Source organism: Coregonus clupeaformis, unplaced genomic scaffold (assembly GCF_020615455.1).
Source record: "Coregonus clupeaformis isolate EN_2021a unplaced genomic scaffold, ASM2061545v1 scaf0117, whole genome shotgun sequence".
NCBI classification, from domain to species: domain Eukaryota; kingdom Metazoa; phylum Chordata; class Actinopteri; order Salmoniformes; family Salmonidae; genus Coregonus; species Coregonus clupeaformis.
The window spans coordinates 630,001-647,909 of NW_025533572.1; the positions used below are offsets into that span (position 1 = coordinate 630,001).

At 45.4% G+C, this 17,909-nt stretch overlaps 1 protein-coding gene across 1 annotated transcript in view; it reads left to right on the plus strand.

The window, feature by feature from the left end:
- LOC123483458 (ribosomal protein S6 kinase-related protein-like) overlaps window positions 1–17,463 on the plus strand; it is an 80,462-nt gene extending 62,999 nt beyond the window's left edge. Inside the window, exons 8-10 of the mRNA XM_045213512.1 lie at window positions 2,868–2,985; window positions 14,856–14,944; window positions 17,446–17,463. Of these exons, the coding sequence (XP_045069447.1) occupies window positions 2,868–2,985; window positions 14,856–14,944; window positions 17,446–17,463 (225 nt within the window). The remainder of the gene's footprint in view (window positions 1–2,867; window positions 2,986–14,855; window positions 14,945–17,445) is intronic.
- The last annotated feature ends 446 nt before the right edge of the window (window positions 17,464–17,909 follow it).

Sequence of the window (17,909 nt, forward strand, 5' to 3'; positions counted from 1 at the left end):
GCACAAATGTGTTAACATCCCTGTTAGTGAGCATTTCTCCTTTGCCAAGATAATCCATCCACCTGACAGGTGTGGCATATCAAGAAGCTGATTAAACAGCATGATCATTACACAGGTGCACCTTGTGCTGGGGACAATAAAAGGCCACTCTAAAATGTGCAGTTTTGTCACACAACACAATGCCACAGGCATCTCAAGTTTTGAGGAAGCGTGTAATTGGCATGCTGACTGCAGGAATGTCCACCAGAGATGTTGCCAGAGAAATTAATGTTAATTTCTCTGGCATAAACTGCCTCAAACGTCGTTTTAGAGAATTTGGCAGTACGTCCAACTGGCCTCACAACTGCAGACCACGTGTAACCACGTCAGCCCAGGACCTCCACATCCAGCTTCTTCACCTGCGGGATCGTCTGAGACCAGCCACCCGGCCAGCTGATGAAACTGAGGAGTATTTCTGTCTGTAATAAAGCCCTTTTGTGGGGAGAAACGTATTCTGATTGGGTGGGCCAATGCCCTCCCAGGCACACCCATGGCTACGCTCCTGCCCAGTCATGCGAAATCCATAGATTAGTGCCTAATTAATTAATTTAAATTGACTGATTTTCTTATATGAACTGTAGTCCCCTGTAGCTCAGTGGGTAGAGCATGGCGCTTGCAACGCCAGGGTTGTGGGTTCGTTTCCCACGGGGGGCCAGTATGAAAATGTATGCACTCACTAACTGTAAGTTGCTCTGGATAAGAGCGTCTGCTAAATGACTAAAATGTAAAATGTAAATGTAACTCAGTAATCTCATTGAAATTGTTGCATGTTGCGTTTATATTTTTGTATTTACACTACTGGTCAAAAGTTTTAGAACACCTACTCATTGAAGGGTTTTTCTTTATTTTTACTATTTTCTACATTGTAGAATAATAGTGAAGACATCAAAACTATGAAATAACACATATGGAATCATGTAGTAACCAAAAAAGTGTTAAACAAATCAAAATATATTATATTTTTGAGATTCTTCAAATAGCCACCCTTTGCCTTGATGACAGCTTTGCACACTCTTGGCATTATATATATTCACAACCTATATATACATTACAAGTTTACATATTTTGCTAATGATGCATCTGTTAGTTGATATCTGTCGTCTATACAGTTGTTTCAATGTACATAATATACAATACAGTGGGGAAAAAGTATTTAGTCAGCCACCAATTGTGCAAGTTCTCCCACTTAAAAAGATGAGAGAGGCCTGTCATTTTCATCATAGGTACACGTCAACTATGACAGACAAATTGAGAAAAAATAATCCAGAAAATCACTTTGTAGGATTTTTAATGAATTTATTTGCAAATTATGGTGGAAAATAAGTATTTGGTCACCTACAAACAAGCAAGATTTCTGGCTCTCACAGACCTGTAACTTCTTCTTTAAGAGGCTCCTCTGTCCTCCACTCGTTACCTGTATTAATGGCACCTGTTTGAACTTGTTATCAGTATAAAAGACACCTGTCCACAACCTCAAACAGTCACACTCCAAACTCCACTATGGCCAAGACCAAAGAGCTGTCAAAGGACACCAGAAACAAAATTGTAGACCTGCATCAGGCTGGGAAGACTGAATCTGCAATAGGTAAGCAGCTTGGTTTTAAGAAATCAACTGTGGGAGCAATTATTAGGAAATGGAAGACATACAAGACCACTGATAATCTCCCTCGATCTGGGGCTCCACGCAAGATCTCACCCCGTGGGGTCAAAATGATCACAAGAACGGTGAGCAAAAATCCCAGAACCACACGGGGGACCTACTGAATGACCTGCAGAGAGCTGGGACCAAAGTAACAAAGCCTACCATCAGTAACACACTACGCCGCCAGGGACTCAAATCCTGCAGTGCAAGACGTGTCCCCCTGTTTAAGCCAGTACATGTCCAGGCCCGTCTGAAGTTTGCTAGAGTGCATTTGGATGATCCAGAAGAGGATTGGGAGAATGTCATATGGTCAGATGAAACCAAAATAGAACTTTTGGTAAAAACTCAACTCGTCGTGTTTGGAGGACAAAGAATGCTGAGTTGCATCCAAAGAACACCATACCTACTGTGAAGCATGGGGGTGGAAACATCATGCTTTGGGGCTGTTTTTCTGCAAAGGGACCAGGACGACTGATCCATGTAAAGGAAAGAATGAATGGGGCCATGTATCGTGAGATTTTGAGTGAAAACCTCCTTCCATCAGCAAGGGCATTGAAGATGAAACGTGGCTGGGTCTTTCAGCATGACAATGATCCCAAACACACCGCCCGGGCAACGAAGGAGTGGCTTCGTAAGAAGCATTTCAAGGTCCTGGAGTGGCCTAGCCAGTCTCCAGATCTCAACCCCATAGAAAATCTTTGGAGGGAGTTGAAAGTCTGTGTTGCCCAGCGACAGCCCCAAAACATCACTGCTCTAGAGGAGATCTGCATGGAGGAATGGGCCAAAATACCAGCAACAGTGTGTGAAAACCTTGTGAAGACTTACAGAAAACGTTTGACCTGTGTCATTGCCAACAAAGGGTATATAACAAAGTATTGAGAAACTTTTGTTATTGACCAAATACTTATTTTCCACCATAATTTGCAAATAAATTCATTAAAAATCCTACAATGTGATTTTCTGGAATTCTTTTTCTCATTTTGTCTGTCATAGTTGACGTGTACCTATGATGAAAATTACAGGCCTCTCTCATCTTTTTAAGTGGGAGAACTTGCACAATTGGTGGCTGACTAAATACTTTTTTTCCCCACTGTACATCTTCACTACAGTTTGTCATCTATATGTTGCAGTGTCTGAATGTGATGTAACCATTTAAACATGTGACCTATTCTGTGTTCTACTGTAGATGGAGAACATTCTGCTCACAGACCAAGGTAAACTCACAGACCAAGGTAAACTCACAGACCAAGGTAAACTCACAGACCAAGGTGTGCTCACAGACCAAGGTGTGCTCACAGACCAAGGTAAACTCACAGACCAAGGTAAACTCACAGACCAAGGTAAACTCACAGACCAAGGTAAACTCACAGACCAAGGTGTACTCACAGACCAAGGTAAACTCACAGACCAAGGTGTACTCACAGACCAAGGTAAACTCACAGACCAAGGTAAACTCACAGACCAAGGTAAACTCACAGACCAAGGTAAACTCACAGACCAAGGTAAACTCACAGACCAAGGTAAACTCACAGACCAAGGTGAACTCACAGACCAAGGTAAACTCACAGACCAAGGTAAACTCACAGACCAAGGTAAACTCACAGACCAAGGTAAACTCACAGACCAAGGTAAACTCACAGACCAAGGTAAACTCACAGACCAAGGTAAACTCACAGACCAAGGTGTACTCACAGACCAAGGTAAACTCACAGACCAAGGTAAACTCACAGACCAAGGTAAACTCACAGACCAAGGTAAACTCACAGACCAAGGTAAACTCACAGACCAAGGTAAACTCACAGACCAAGGTGTACTCACAGACCAAGGTAAACTCACAGACCAAGGTAAACTCACAGACCAAGGTAAACTCACAGACCAAGGTAAACTCACAGACCAAGGTAAACTCACAGACCAAGGTAAACTCACAGACCAAGGTAAACTCACAGACCAAGGTGTACTCACAGACCAAGGTAAACTCACAGACCAAGGTAAACTCACAGACCAAGGTAAACTCACAGACCAAGGTAAACTCACGCTGTGTGTGTCAGAGAGAGATCCTCCATCCAGGAGTAAAGTATCTGCAACAGTATGTCTGGTATAGGGTTTGCCCTTACTAAATCTGGTATAGGGTTTGCCCTTACTAAATCTGGTATAGGGTTTGCCCTTACTAAATCTGGTATATGGTTTGCCCTTACTAAATCTGGTATAGGGTTTGCCCTTACTAAATCTGGTATAGGGTTTGCCCTTACTAAATCTGGTATAGGGTTTGCCCTTACTAAATCTGGTATATGGTTTGCCCCTACAAATCTGGTATAGGGTTTGCCCTTACTAAATCTGGTATAGGGTTTGCCCTTACTAAATCTGGTATAGGGTTTGCCCTTACTAAATCTGGTATAGGGTTTGCCCTTACTAAATCTGGTATAGGGTTTGCCCTTACTAAATCTGGTATAGGGTTTGCCCTTACTAAATCTGGTATAGGGTTTGCCCTTACTAAATCTGGTATAGGGTTTGCCCTTACTAAATCTGGTATAGGGTTTGCCCTTACTAAATCTGGTATAGGGTTTGCCCTTACTAAATCTGGTATAGGGTTTGCCCTTACTAAATCTGGTATAGGGTTTGTCCTTACTAAATCTGGTATAGGGTTTGCCCTTACTAAATCTGGTATAGGGTTTGCCCTTACTAAATCTGGTATAGGGTTTGCCCTTACTAAATCTGGTATAGGGTTTGCCCTTACTAAATCTGGTATAGGGTTTGCCCTTACTAAATCTGGTATAGGGTTTGCCCTTACTAAATCTGGTATAGGGTTTGCCCTTACTAAATCTGGTATAGGGTTTGCCCTTACTAAATCTGGTATAGGGTTTGCCCTTACTAAATCTGGTATAGGGTTTGCCCTTACTAAATCTGGTATAGGGTTTGCCCTTACTAAATCTGGTATAGGGTTTGCCCTTACTAAATCTGGTATATGGTTTGCCCTTACTAAATCTGGTATAGGGTTTGCCCTTACTAAATCTGGTATAGGGTTTGCCCTTACTAAATCTGGTATAGGGTTTGCCCTTACTAAATCTGGTATAGGGTTTGCCCTTACTAAATCTGGTATAGGGTTTGCCCTTACTAAATCTGGTATAGGGTTTGCCCTTACTAAATCTGGTATAGGGTTTGCCCTTACTAAATCTGGTATAGGGTTTGCCCTTACTAAATCTGGTATAGGGTTTGCCCTTACTAAATCTGGTATAGGGTTTGCCCTTACTAAATCTGGTATAGGGTTTGCCTTACTAAATCTGGTATAGGGTTTGCCCTTACTAAATCTGGTATAGGGTTTGCCCTTACTAAATCTGGTATAGGGTTTGCCCTTACTAAATCTGGTATAGGGTTTGCCCTTACTAAATCTGGTATAGGGTTTGCCCTTACTAAATCTGGTATAGGGTTTGCCCTTACTAAATCTGGTATAGGGTTTGCCCTTACTAAATCTGGTATAGGGTTTGCCCTTACTAAATCTGGTATAGGGTTTGCCCTTACTAAATCTGGTATAGGGTTTGCCCTTACTAAATCTGGTATAGGGTTTGCCCTTACTAAATCTGGTATAGGGTTTGCCCTTACTAAATCTGGTATAGGGTTTGCCCTTACTAAATCTGGTATAGGGTTTGCCCTTACTAAATCTGGTATAGGGTTTGCCCTTACTAAATCTGGTATAGGGTTTGCCCTTACTAAATCTGGTATATGGTTTGCCCTTACTAAATCTGGTATAGGGTTTGCCCTTACTAAATCTGGTATAGGGTTTGCCCTTACTAAATCTGGTATAGGGTTTGCCCTTACTAAATCTGGTATAGGGTTTGCCCTTACTAAATCTGGTATAGGGTTTGCCCTTACTAAATCTGGTATAGGGTTTGCCCTTACTAAATCTGGTATAGGGTTTGCCCTTACTAAATCTGGTATAGGGTTTGCCCTTACTAAATCTGGTATAGGGTTTGCCCTTACTAAATCTGGTATAGGGTTTGCCCTTACTAAATCTGGTATAGGGTTTGCCCTTACTAAATCTGGTATAGGGTTTGCCCTTACTAAATCTGGTATAGGGTTTGCCCTTACTAAATCTGGTATAGGGTTTGCCCTTACTAAATCTGGTATAGGGTTTGCCCTTACTAAATCTGGTATAGGGTTTGCCCTTACTAAATCTGGTATAGGGTTTGCCCTTACTAAATCTGGTATAGGGTTTGCCCTTACTAAATCTGGTATAGGGTTTGCCCTTACTAAATCTGGTATAGGGTTTGCCCTTACTAAATCTGGTATAGGGTTTGCCCTTACTAAATCTGGTATAGGGTTTGCCCTTACTAAATCTGGTATAGGGTTTGCCCTTACTAAATATGGTATAGGGTTTGCCCTTACTAAATATGGTATAGGGTTTGCCCTTACTAAATCTGGTATAGGGTTTGCCCTTACTAAATCTGGTATATGGTTTGCCCTTACTAAATCTGGTATATGGTTTGCCCTTACTAAATCTGGTATATGGTTTGCCCTTACTAAATCTGGTATAGGGTTTGCCCTTACTAAATCTGGTATAGGGTTTGCCCTTACTAAATCTGGTATAGGGTTTGCCTCCTGCATTGTGGACTGGTATCATTTTAAATGGAGAACATACACTCAGTTGGCAGTTTATGGTGTGTCCCCCCAGGAGGCCTTTTGGTCGGCCGTCATTGGAAATAAGAATGTGTTCTTAACTGACTTGCCTAATTAAATAAAGGTAAAATAAAAAAATAAAAAATGTGGGTACACCACCCTAATCCAGGAAAATGGTTAGCTCCTACAGACAGTGAGTCACGTGGCCTTGGCTTGCTAAATAAAGCAGGCAGACAGGCATCGGGGCATTCAGTTACTGTTTGATTGAATGTTAGAATGGACAAAACAAGTGACCTAAGAAGACTTTGAGCGTGGTGTGATCGTCCGTGCCAGGTGCGCCGGTTCCAGTATCTCAGAAACGGCCTCCTGGGCTTTTCACGCACGACAGTGTCTAGGGTTTACTGAGAATGGTGCGACAAACAAAACACATCCAGTCAGCGGCGGTCCTCTGGGAGAAAACGGCTCGTTGATGAGAGGTCGAAGCTAACAGGCGGGCCACAAACAGACCAATAACGGTGCAGTACAACAGTGGTGTGCCGAACGGCATCTCGGAACGCACAACTCATCGGTCCTTGTCACGGATGGCCTATTGCAGCAGACGACCACACCTGGTTCCACTCCCATCAGCTCAAAACAAGAAGAAGCGGCTCCAGTGGGCAGGCCATCACCAACACTGGACAACTGAGGAGTGGAAAAATCCCGGTTCCTGTTGCGTCACGCTGATGGCAGAGAGGATTTGGTGTAAGCAGCATGAGTCCATGGGCCCATCCTGCCTGGTGTCAACGGTACAGGCTGGTGGTGGCGGTGGTGTAATGGTGTGGGGAATGTTTTCCTGGCACACGTTAGGTCCCTTGATACCAATTGAGCAACGTTTCCAAAGTGGGGTCCGACCCAGTACTAGATGGGTGTACCTAATAAACTGGCCACTTGTAAAGCTCAAAATGTAAAACATTTGTGAGTTTAGCAATTCTCTGCTACAGAAGGCCAGTAATGCATGCCATATGATCAGCTGCTAAATGGATTCACATAGCTGATATACTGAGAGTGACAATCAAATAAAAGAACTAGACAAAAAATAAATAAAACACAGAAACACAGACAGAGACAGAATCCCTTCCCCTCTTCATTGCAGGATTGTGATCTGTGATTAATCAACATCGACACTAGTTCAGCATTGACACTTTAATATTTCAAGGTGTCCAATGACATCATCAACCAATTAGTAGACAATTAGTAGGCAATGCCAACTCGTAATTGGTTAAAATCACAAAAATCTCCAAAACATAGAAACGCGCAATTTTCACATATGTTGATGTTGGGGTGGTGCTGGAGATGATGAATACATGAAGCTGATTTTTTTAACATTTCCCTTTAACCCCCTGAGGTCGATGTTGGCACCCCGCGGAAATATAATTAGCATAATACAAAACCCCCATCAAAATCCATCCGTTTAAACTAGAGATGTATGTTTTTTTTTGCGTTCGATGCGTCTCAATCCACCGCATCCGCCTATGTCGCACTTCCGCATCTGTGGTGAAAGGTGACAGAACTAGAGCGTTGTTTGTCAGACCATTAGACATCCCGAAAATCGGGCGTCTCACCTCTATGGAAAGATGAGACTCACGAACACAATGGTGTTCTCCGTTTAGCTCTACGACCCCCACAAGCATCTTGGGACTCGTCTGAAGTCGGTACAGACGATCTGCCAACTTCTGTCTGTAGCGTTGGAACAGTTTGGGATACACACTAATATGACCCCTCTCTCACACTAATATGACCCCTCTCTCACACTAATATGACCCCTCTCTCACACTAATATGACCCCTCTCTCACACTAATATGACCCCTCTCTCACACTAATATGACCCCTCTGTGGAAAGGTGAGAATCTCACGAATGTGTTGGATTTGCCCCAAACATAACGCTTTCTATTCAGGACATAAAGTTAATTTTTAGTGCCTTGTTGCCAACAGGATGCATGTTTTGAACAGGATACATGTTAGAGATGAGGTAGTCATTCAAAAATCATGTTAAATACTATTATTGCACACAGAGTGAGTCCATGCAACTTATTATGGGACTTGTTAAAGCTGCAATATGTATCTTTTTGGGCGACCCGACCCAATTCAAATAGAACTGTTAGTTATAGATCTGTGATTCCCATTGAAAGCCATTCTAAGAAGCGATAGATCTGTTCTATGTGCGCTATTTCTATGCTTCCCTTTCTTAAGTTTCGTTTTTTGCGTCTTTTACTTTCGGTTTTGTCCTCCAACTTCAAACAGCTGAAAATACAATATTTTTGGTTATGGAAAATACTGTATATTTCCCAGCAGTTTAGATGGTCCAATGATTCTCTACGCTATACTTGCTTGTTTTGTCATAAACTGAAATTAGGCGAACTATTAGAATTTTAGCAACCAGGAAATGGCGGATCTATTTCTGCAAAGTGCACCTTTTTAAGCAAATGTTTACTCCTGAACTTCTTTAGGCCATAACAAAGGGGTTGAATACTTATTGACTCAAGACATTTCAGCTTTTCATTTGTAATTCATTTGTAAAAAATGTGAAATAACATCATTCCACTTTCACGTTATGGGGTATTGTGTGTAGGCCAGTGACACCAAATCTCAATTTAATCCATTTTAAATTCAGGCTGTAACAACAAAATGTGGGAAAAGTCAAGGGGTGTGAATACTTTCTGAAGGCTGTAGGATGTTCCCTGATTCTCTTGGGACATTCATTGGGACCTCTTCCTCTGCAGACAGGCTTTCACAGCTCTCTGTGTCTGAGGACAGAAAACATCACAAAGAAACAGGCTTCATTATCCTCTAATTAGACAGCACTGAATATGATGCTATTATCTCTCTGTCTCTATTATCTCTCCCTTCTTCATTATTATCTCTCTGTCCTCAAAGTTTTCCCCTCTAGGGACTGGAACTGGAGAATCTTTTCAATGTCGTCCCACAAAATGACCTGCCCTCTCCTGTAGCCCTGTCCTGTAGCCCTGTCCTGTAGCCCTGTCCTGTAGCCCTGTCCTGTAGCCCTGTCCAGTAGCCCTGTCCTGTAGCCCTGTAGCCCTGTCCTGTAGCCCTGTCCTGTAGCCCTCTCCTGTAGCCCTGTCCTGTAGCCCTGTCCTGTAGCCCTGTCCTGTAGCCCTGTCCTGTAGCCCTGTCCTGTAGCCCTGTCCTGTAGCCCTGTCCTGTAGCCCTGTCTGTAGCCCTGTCCTGTAGCCCTGTCCAGTAGCCCTGTCCAGTAGCCCTGTAGCCCTGTCCTGTAGCCCTGTCCTGTAGCCCTGTCCTGTAGCCCTGTCCTGTAGCCCTGTCCTGTAGCCCTGTCCAGTAGCCCTGTCCAGTAGCCCTGTAGCCCTGTCCTGTAGCCCTGTCCTGTAGCCCTGTCCTGTAGCCCTGTGGCCCTGTCCTGTAGCCCTGTCCTGTAGCCCTGTCCAGTAGCCCTCTCCTGTAGCCCTGTCCTGTAGCCCTCTCCTGTAGCCCTGTCCTGTAGCCCTCTCCTGTAGCCCTGTCCTGTAGCCCTGTCCTGTAGCCCTGTCCAGTAGCCCTGTCCAGTAGCCCTGTCCTGTAGCCCTGTCCTGTAGCCCTCTCCTGTAGCCCTGTCCAGTAGCCCTGTCCTGTAGCCCTGTCCTGTAGCCCTGTCCTGTAGCCCTGTCCTGTAGCCCTGTCCAGTAGCCCTGTCCTGTAGCCCTGTCCAGTAGCCCTGTCTAGTAGCCCTGTCCTGTAGCCCTGTCCTGTAGCCCTGTCCTGTAGCCCTGTCCTGTAGCCCTGTCCTGTAGCCCTGTCCTGTAGCCCTGTCCTGTAGCCCTGTCCTGTAGCCCTGTCCAGTAGCCCTGTCTAGTAGCCCTGTCCTGTAGCCCTGTGGCCCTGTCCTGTAGCCCTGTCCTGTAGCCCTGTCCTGTAGCCCTGTCCTGTAGCCCTGTCCTGTAGCCCTGTCCAGTAGCCCTGTCCTGTAGCCCTGTCCTGTAGCCTGTCCTGTAGCCCTGTCCTGTAGCCCTCTCCTGTAGCCCTGTCCTGTAGCCCTGTCCTGTAGCCCTGTCCTGTAGCCCTGTCCTGTAGCCCTGTCCTGTAGCCCTCTCCTGTAGCCCTGTCCAGTAGCCCTGTCTAGTGGCCCTGTCCTGCAGCCCTGTCCTGTAGCCCTGTCCTGTAGCCCTGTCCAGTAGCCCTCCCTGTAGCCCTGTCCTGTAGCCCTCTCCTGTAGCCCTGTCCTGTAGCCCTCTCCTGTAGCCCTGTCCAGTAGCCCTGTCCTGTAGCCCTGTCCAGTAGCCCTGTCCTGTAGCCCTCTCCTGTAGCCCTGTCCTGTAGCCCTCTCCTGTAGCCCTGTCCTGTAGCCCTCTCCTGTAGCCCCTGTCCAGTAGCCCTGTCCTGTAGCCCTGTCCTGTAGCCCTGTCCTGTAGCCCCTGTCCTGTAGCCCTGTCCAGTAGCCCTGTCCTGTAGCCCCTGTCCAGTAGCCCTGTCTAGTAGCCCTGTCCTGTAGCCCTGTCCTGTAGCCCTGTCCTGTAGCCCTGTCCTGTAGCCCTGCCCTGTAGCCCTGTCCTGTAGCCCTGTCCTGTAGCCCTGTCCTGTAGCCCTGTCCAGTAGCCCTGTCTAGTAGCCCTGTCCTGTAGCCCCTGTAGCCTGTCCTGTAGCCCTGTCCTGTAGCCCTGTCCTGTAGCCCTGTCCTGTAGCCCTGTCCTGTAGCCCTGTCCAGTAGCCCTGTCCTGTAGCCCTGTCCTGTAGCCCTGTCCTGTAGCCCTGTCCTGTAGCCCTCTCCTGTAGCCCTGTCCTGTAGCCCTGTCCTGTAGCCTGTCCGTAGCCCTGTCCTGTAGCCCTGTCCTGTAGTCCCTCTCCTGTAGCCCTGTCCAGTAGCCCTGTCTGAGCCCTGTCCTGTAGCCCTGTCCTGTAGCCCTGTCCTGTAGCCCTGTCCAGTAGCCCTCTCCTGTAGCCCTGTCCTGTAGTCCTCTCCTGTAGCCCTGTCCTGTAGCCCTCTCCTGTAGCCCTGTCCAGTAGCCCTGTCCTGTAGCCCTGTCCAGTAGCCCTGTCCTGTAGCCTCTCCTGTAGCCCTGTCCAGTAGCCCTGTCTAGTAGCCCTGTCCTGCAGCCCTGTAGCCCTGTCCTGTAGCCCTGTCCAGTAGCCCTGTCCTGTAGCCCTCTCCTGTAGCCCTGTCCTGTAGCCCTGTCCAGTAGCCCTGTCCTGTAGCCCTGTCCTGTAGCCCTGTCCAGTAGCCCTGTCCTGTAGCCCTGTCCAGTAGCCCTGTAGCCCTGTCCTGTAGCCCTGTCCTGTAGCCCTGTCCTGTAGCCCTGTCCTGTAGCCCTGTCCTGTAGCCCTGTCCTGTAGCCCTGTCCTGTAGCCCTGTCCTGTAGCCCTGTCCTGTAGCCCTGTCCTGTAGCCCTGTCCTGTAGCCCTGTCCTGTAGCCCTGTCCTGTAGCCCTGTCCTGTAGCCCTGTCCTGTAGCCCTGTCCTGTAGCCTGCACTCTCCCTTTACTGACAGCTGGAGCTGCAATTTCACCCTCTGTTGTCTCCAAATGCATTTGGAGACTGTTTTTAATTTACAATGATTACATCAAGATGGCAATTTACAATGATTACATCAAGATGGCAATTTACAATGATTACATCAAGATGGCAATTTACAATGATTACATCAAGATGGCTAGCTGATAGGAAGTTAGCTAGCTGATGACATTTAAATTCACTTAGCTAAACAGTGTGTAAAGTTCGCTATCTAGCTAGCAGCTCAGTTGAGTTAGCCTACTGTAGCCAGCTTGTTAACTAGCTAATAATAATAAAAATATGTATATATTTTAAACATGTATTTACTTACTTGAATAGGTTCTCCCACTGCCTCCGTTTTTTGTGTCCTTACAAAAATCTTCACAATATTTTTGGTGGAAGCGAAGCGCAGCCAGCAGCCATGTGGACGAATGGAGACATGGAAAAAAATCTTGTCACCAGAGCGGTTTAGAACTTCATGTGACGTTTGACTTTACAAACGTAATGCGCTTTTAATTTTCAAGAAATATAAATCGCACACTGTCGGCCACACTTGAAACTAGCATAGGCAACAACCACTACCTGGACGGAGACACATAACACAAATCAGCCCTTCTAGGGGAGGTTTCTTGAAATGTAACATCCCCCCAGCGGACCATTCAAAACGTTTTTGCAATACAAAATTCTCCAGACCTCCAAGGGAGGCGTGATAACGATGTGATTTTGGAAGCATGGCAACATGAGACATTCTAGATTAGAACAAAATTGTAGAACACAATGTTCTGGAACACAGCTGTCAGTCACATTATAATGCTGTGCTCCCAGGTCCATTGTAATGCTGTGCTCCCAGGTCCATTGTAATGCTGTGCTCCCAGGTCCATTGTAATGCTGTGCTCCCAGGTCCATTGTAATGCTGTGCTCCCAGGTCCCTGCAGTGGACAGTCACATTATAATGCTGTGCTCCCAGGTCCATTGTAATGCTGTGCTCCCAGGTCCATTGTAATGCTGTGCTCCCAGGTCCATTATAATGCTGTGCTCCCAGGTCCATTGTAATGCTGTGCTCCCAGGTCCATTGTAATGCTGTGCTCCCAGGTCCATTGTAATGCTGTGCTCCCAGGTCCATTATAATGCTGTGCTCCCAGGTCCATTGTAATGCTGTGCTCCCAGGTCCATTATAATGCTGTGCTCCCAGGTCCATTATAATGCTGTGCTCCCAGGTCCATTATAATGCTGTGCTCCCAGGTCCCTGCAGTGGACAGTCACATTATAATGCTGTGCTCCCAGGTCCATTGTAATGCTGTGCTCCCAGGTCCATTATAATGCTGTGCTCCCAGGTCCATTGTAATGCTGTGCTCCCAGGTCCATTGTAATGCTGTGCTCCCAGGTCCATTGTAATGCTGTGCTCCCAGGTCCCTGATGTGGACAGTAGTAGATGTTCCTGTGTAGAGCAGTAGTTATGGATAACTGTAGTGATAGTGACAATCATAATGATAATAACAATAGTTTATTCCAGTACTGATAACAGTAATAATGGTTTATTCCAGTACTGATAACAGTAATAATGGTTTATTCCAGTACTGATAACAGTAATAATGGTTTATTCCAGTGCTGATAACAGTAATAATGGTTTATTCCAGTACTGATAACAGTAATAATGGTTTATTCCAGTGCTGATAACAGTAATAATGGTTTATTCCAGTACTGATAACAGTAATAATGGTTTATTCCAGTACTGATAACAGTAATAATGGTTTATTCCAGTGCTGATAACAGTAATAATGGTTTATTCCAGTGCTGATAACAGTAATAATGGTTTATTCCAGTACTGATAACAGTAATAATGGTTTATTCCAGTACTGATAACAGTAATAATGGTTTATTCCAGTACTGATAACAGTAATACTGGTTTATTCCAGTACTGATAACAGTAATAAGGGTTTATTCCAGTACTGATAACAGTAATAATGGTTTATTCCAGGCCACCTCCGTCTGGCTGACTTTGGTTTGTCCCGTCGTCTGGAGAGAGGAGGAAGAGCCTTCACTATCTGTGGAACCATCCAGTACATGGGTTAGTACACACACACCTACACACACACACACACACACAGTCTACACACACACACACACACACACACACAGTCTACACACACACACAGTCTACACACACACACACACACACACATACACACACACACAGTCTACACACACACACACACACACATACACACACACACAGTCTACACACACACACACACACATACACACACACACAGTCTACACACACACACACACACACACACAGTCTACACACACACACACACACACACACAGTCTACACACACACACATACACACACACACAGTCTACACACACACACACACACACACACAGTCTACACACACACACACACAGTCTACACACACACACACACACACACACACACACAGTCTACACACACACACACACACACACAGTCTACACACACACACACACACACACACACACAGTCTACACACACACACACACACACACACACACAGTCTACACACACACACACACACACACACACAGTCTACAACACACACACACACACACACACAGTCTACACACACACACACACACACACACACAGTCTACACACACACACACACACACACACACACACACACAGTCTACACACACACACACACACACACACACAGTCTACACACACACACACACACACACACACACAGTCTACACACACACACACACACACACACACACAGTCTACACACACACACACACACAGCGAGATATACAGTGTGTGCCAGACCAGTGAGATATACAGTGTGTGACAGACCAGCGAGATATACAGTGTGTGCCAGACCAGTGAGATATACAGTGTGTGCCAGACCAGTGAGATATACAGTGTGTGCCAGACCAGTGAGATATACAGTGTGTGCCAGACCAGTGAGATATACAGTGTGTGCCAGACCAGCGAGATATACAGTGTGTGCCAGACCAGTGAGATATACAGTGTGTGCCAGACCAGTGAGATATACAGTGTGTGACAGACATGCTCTGCTGTGTGTGTCTCTCCAGCCCCTGAGGTTCTGAGTGGGGGACCCTATAGCCACGCAGCTGATTGGTGGTCGCTGGGAATCCTCCTCTTCTCATTGGTCACTGGGAAGGTGAGTCACTACACTGACTGGCATTGTGTTAATAAATGTGTGGCAGTGCCTGGGGTCTTGATTATTTACAGTTTATATAAAAATAAAATAAATGTTTATAGTAATAAAAACCAACAAAACTCAGTGTTTTTAGACACATTAAGGAAAAGACAGATGGTTTGTGTGTCACACCCCCTTTCCTCTCATCTCTCTCTCTCTATATATACATACAGTGGGGAAAAAAGTATTTAGTCAGCCACCAATTGTGCAAGTTCTCCCACTTAAAAAGATGAGAGAGGCCTGTAATTTTCATCATAGGTACACGTCAACTATGACAGACAAAATGAGAAAAAAAAATCCAGAAAATCACATTCATACACACACGCACATATACAGTGGGGAGAACAAGTATTTGATACACTGCCGATTTTGCAGGTTTTCCTACTTACAAAGCATGTAGAGGTCTGTCATTTTTATCATAGGTACACTTCAACTGTGAGAGACGGAATCTAAAACAAAAATCCAGAAAATCACATTGTATGATTTTTAAGTAATTAATTTGCATTTTATTGCATGACATAAGTATTTGATACATCAGAAAAGCAGAACTTAATATTTGGTACAGAAACCTTTGTTTGCAATTACAGAGATCATACGTTTCCTGTAGGTCTTGACCAGGTTTGCACACACTGCAGCAGGGATTTTGGCCCACTCCTCCATACATACCTTCTCCAGATCCTTCAGGTTTCGGGGGCTGTCGCTGGGCAATACGGACTTTCAGCTCCCCTCCAAAGATTTTCTATTGGGTTCAGGTCTGGAGACTGGCTAGGCCACTCCAGGACCTTGAGATGCTTCTACGGAGCCACTCCTTAGTTGCCCTGGCTGTGTGTTTTCGGGTCGTTGTCATGCTGGAAGACCCAGCCACGACCAATCTTCAATGCTCTTACTGAGGGAAGGAGGTTGTTGGCCAAGATCTCGCGATACATGGCCCCATCCATCCTCCCCTCAGTACGGTGCAGTCGTCCTGTCCCCTTTGCAGAAAAGCATCCCCAAAGAATGATGTTTCCACCTCCATGCTTCACGGTTGGGATGGTGTTCTTGGGGTTGTACTCATCCTTCTTCTTTCTCCAAACACGGCGAGTGGAGTTTAGACCAAAATGCTCTATTTTTGTCTCATCAGACCACATGACCTTCTCCCATTCCTCCTCTGGATCATCCAGATGGTCATTGGCAAACTTCAGACGGGCCTGGACATGCGCTGGCTTGAGCAGGGGGACCTTGCGTGCGCTGCAGGATTTTAATCCATGACGGCGTAGTGTGTTACTAATGGTTTTCTTTGAGACTGTGGTCCCAGCTCTCTTCAGGTCATTGACCAGGTCCTGCCGTGTAGTTATGGGCTGATCCCTCACCTTCCTCATGATCATTGATGCCCCACGAGGTGAGATCTTGCATGGAGCCCCAGACCGAGGGTGATTGACCGTAATCTTGAACTTCTTCCATTTTCTAATAATTGCGCCAACAGTTGTTGCCTTCTCACCAAGCTGCTTGCCTATTGTCCTGTAGCCCATCCCAGCCTTGTGCAGGTCTACAATTTTATCCCTGATGTCCTTACACAGCTCTCTGGTCTTGGCCATTGTGGAGAGGTTGGAGTCTGTTTGATTGAGTGTGTGGACAGGTGTCTTTTATACAGGTAACGAGTTCAAACAGGTGCAGTTAATACAGGTAATGAGTGGAGAACAGGAGGGCTTCTTAAAGAAAAACTAACAGGTCTGTGAGAGCTGGAATTCTTACTGGTTGGTAGGTGATCAAATACTTATGTCATGCAATAAAATGCAAATTCATTACTTAAAAATCATACAATGTGATTTTCTGGATTTTTGTTTTAGATTCCGTCTCTCACAGTTGAAGTGTACCTATGATAAAAATTACAGACCTCTACATGCTTTGTAAGTAGGAAAACCTGCAAAATCGGCAGTGTATCAAATACTTGTTCTCCCCACTGTATATATATATATCTCTGTCTCCCACCGTCTAGTTCCCAGTCCTGCCTGAACCAGACCACTACAGTATGTTGAGGAGAGTGAGGTGTTTCCCCTACGACATCCCCCTCAGCTTCAGCCCTCCACTGGCTCTTCTCATCACTGAGGTATACACACACACACACACAGACACACACACACACACACACACTCACACACACACATACACACACACACACACACACACACACACACACACACACACACACACACACACACACACACACACACACACACACACACACACACACACACACACACACACACACACACACGAAGGCACACACACACACACACGAAGGCACAGACACAGATACACGCACGAAGGTACGCATGTACACTTAGTTACACTTCTCATCTTTGTATCTGTCCCATTATATCTGTCCCATTATATCTGTCCCATCTCCATTATATCTGTCCCATCTCCATTATATCTGTCCCATCTCCATTATATCTGTCCCATCTCCATTATATCTGTGCCAGCACTGGCAGCGCCATTGAGGCCATCTCCATTATATCTGTCCCATCTCCATTATATCTGTCCCATTATATCTGTCCCATCTCCATTATATCTGTCCCATCTCCATTATATCTGTCCCATTGAGGCCATCTCCATTATGGAGTAGTCAGTTCTTCTACTGATACTTCTATGAGTTGGTAAACAAACTGATAGGTGTGCATACTGCCACCTCATTGGCTGATCCCTCCTGATGACCTGGATGGAATCATGTGATCCAACCTTCACCCACAGGAAGTCCAACCCAGTTGACTACTTAAAAATGGTGACATTCCTCAGTGGCGCTGCCCATTCTCAAATGGGGCACTAGAGTTGTCTATCTAAGTCCATGAGACATACACATTGTGGTTAGAAGGGCTTTAGAAATAAATGTGATTGATTGAATTATTGATTAATTGATTGATTGACAGCTGCTGTGTAAGACACCGAC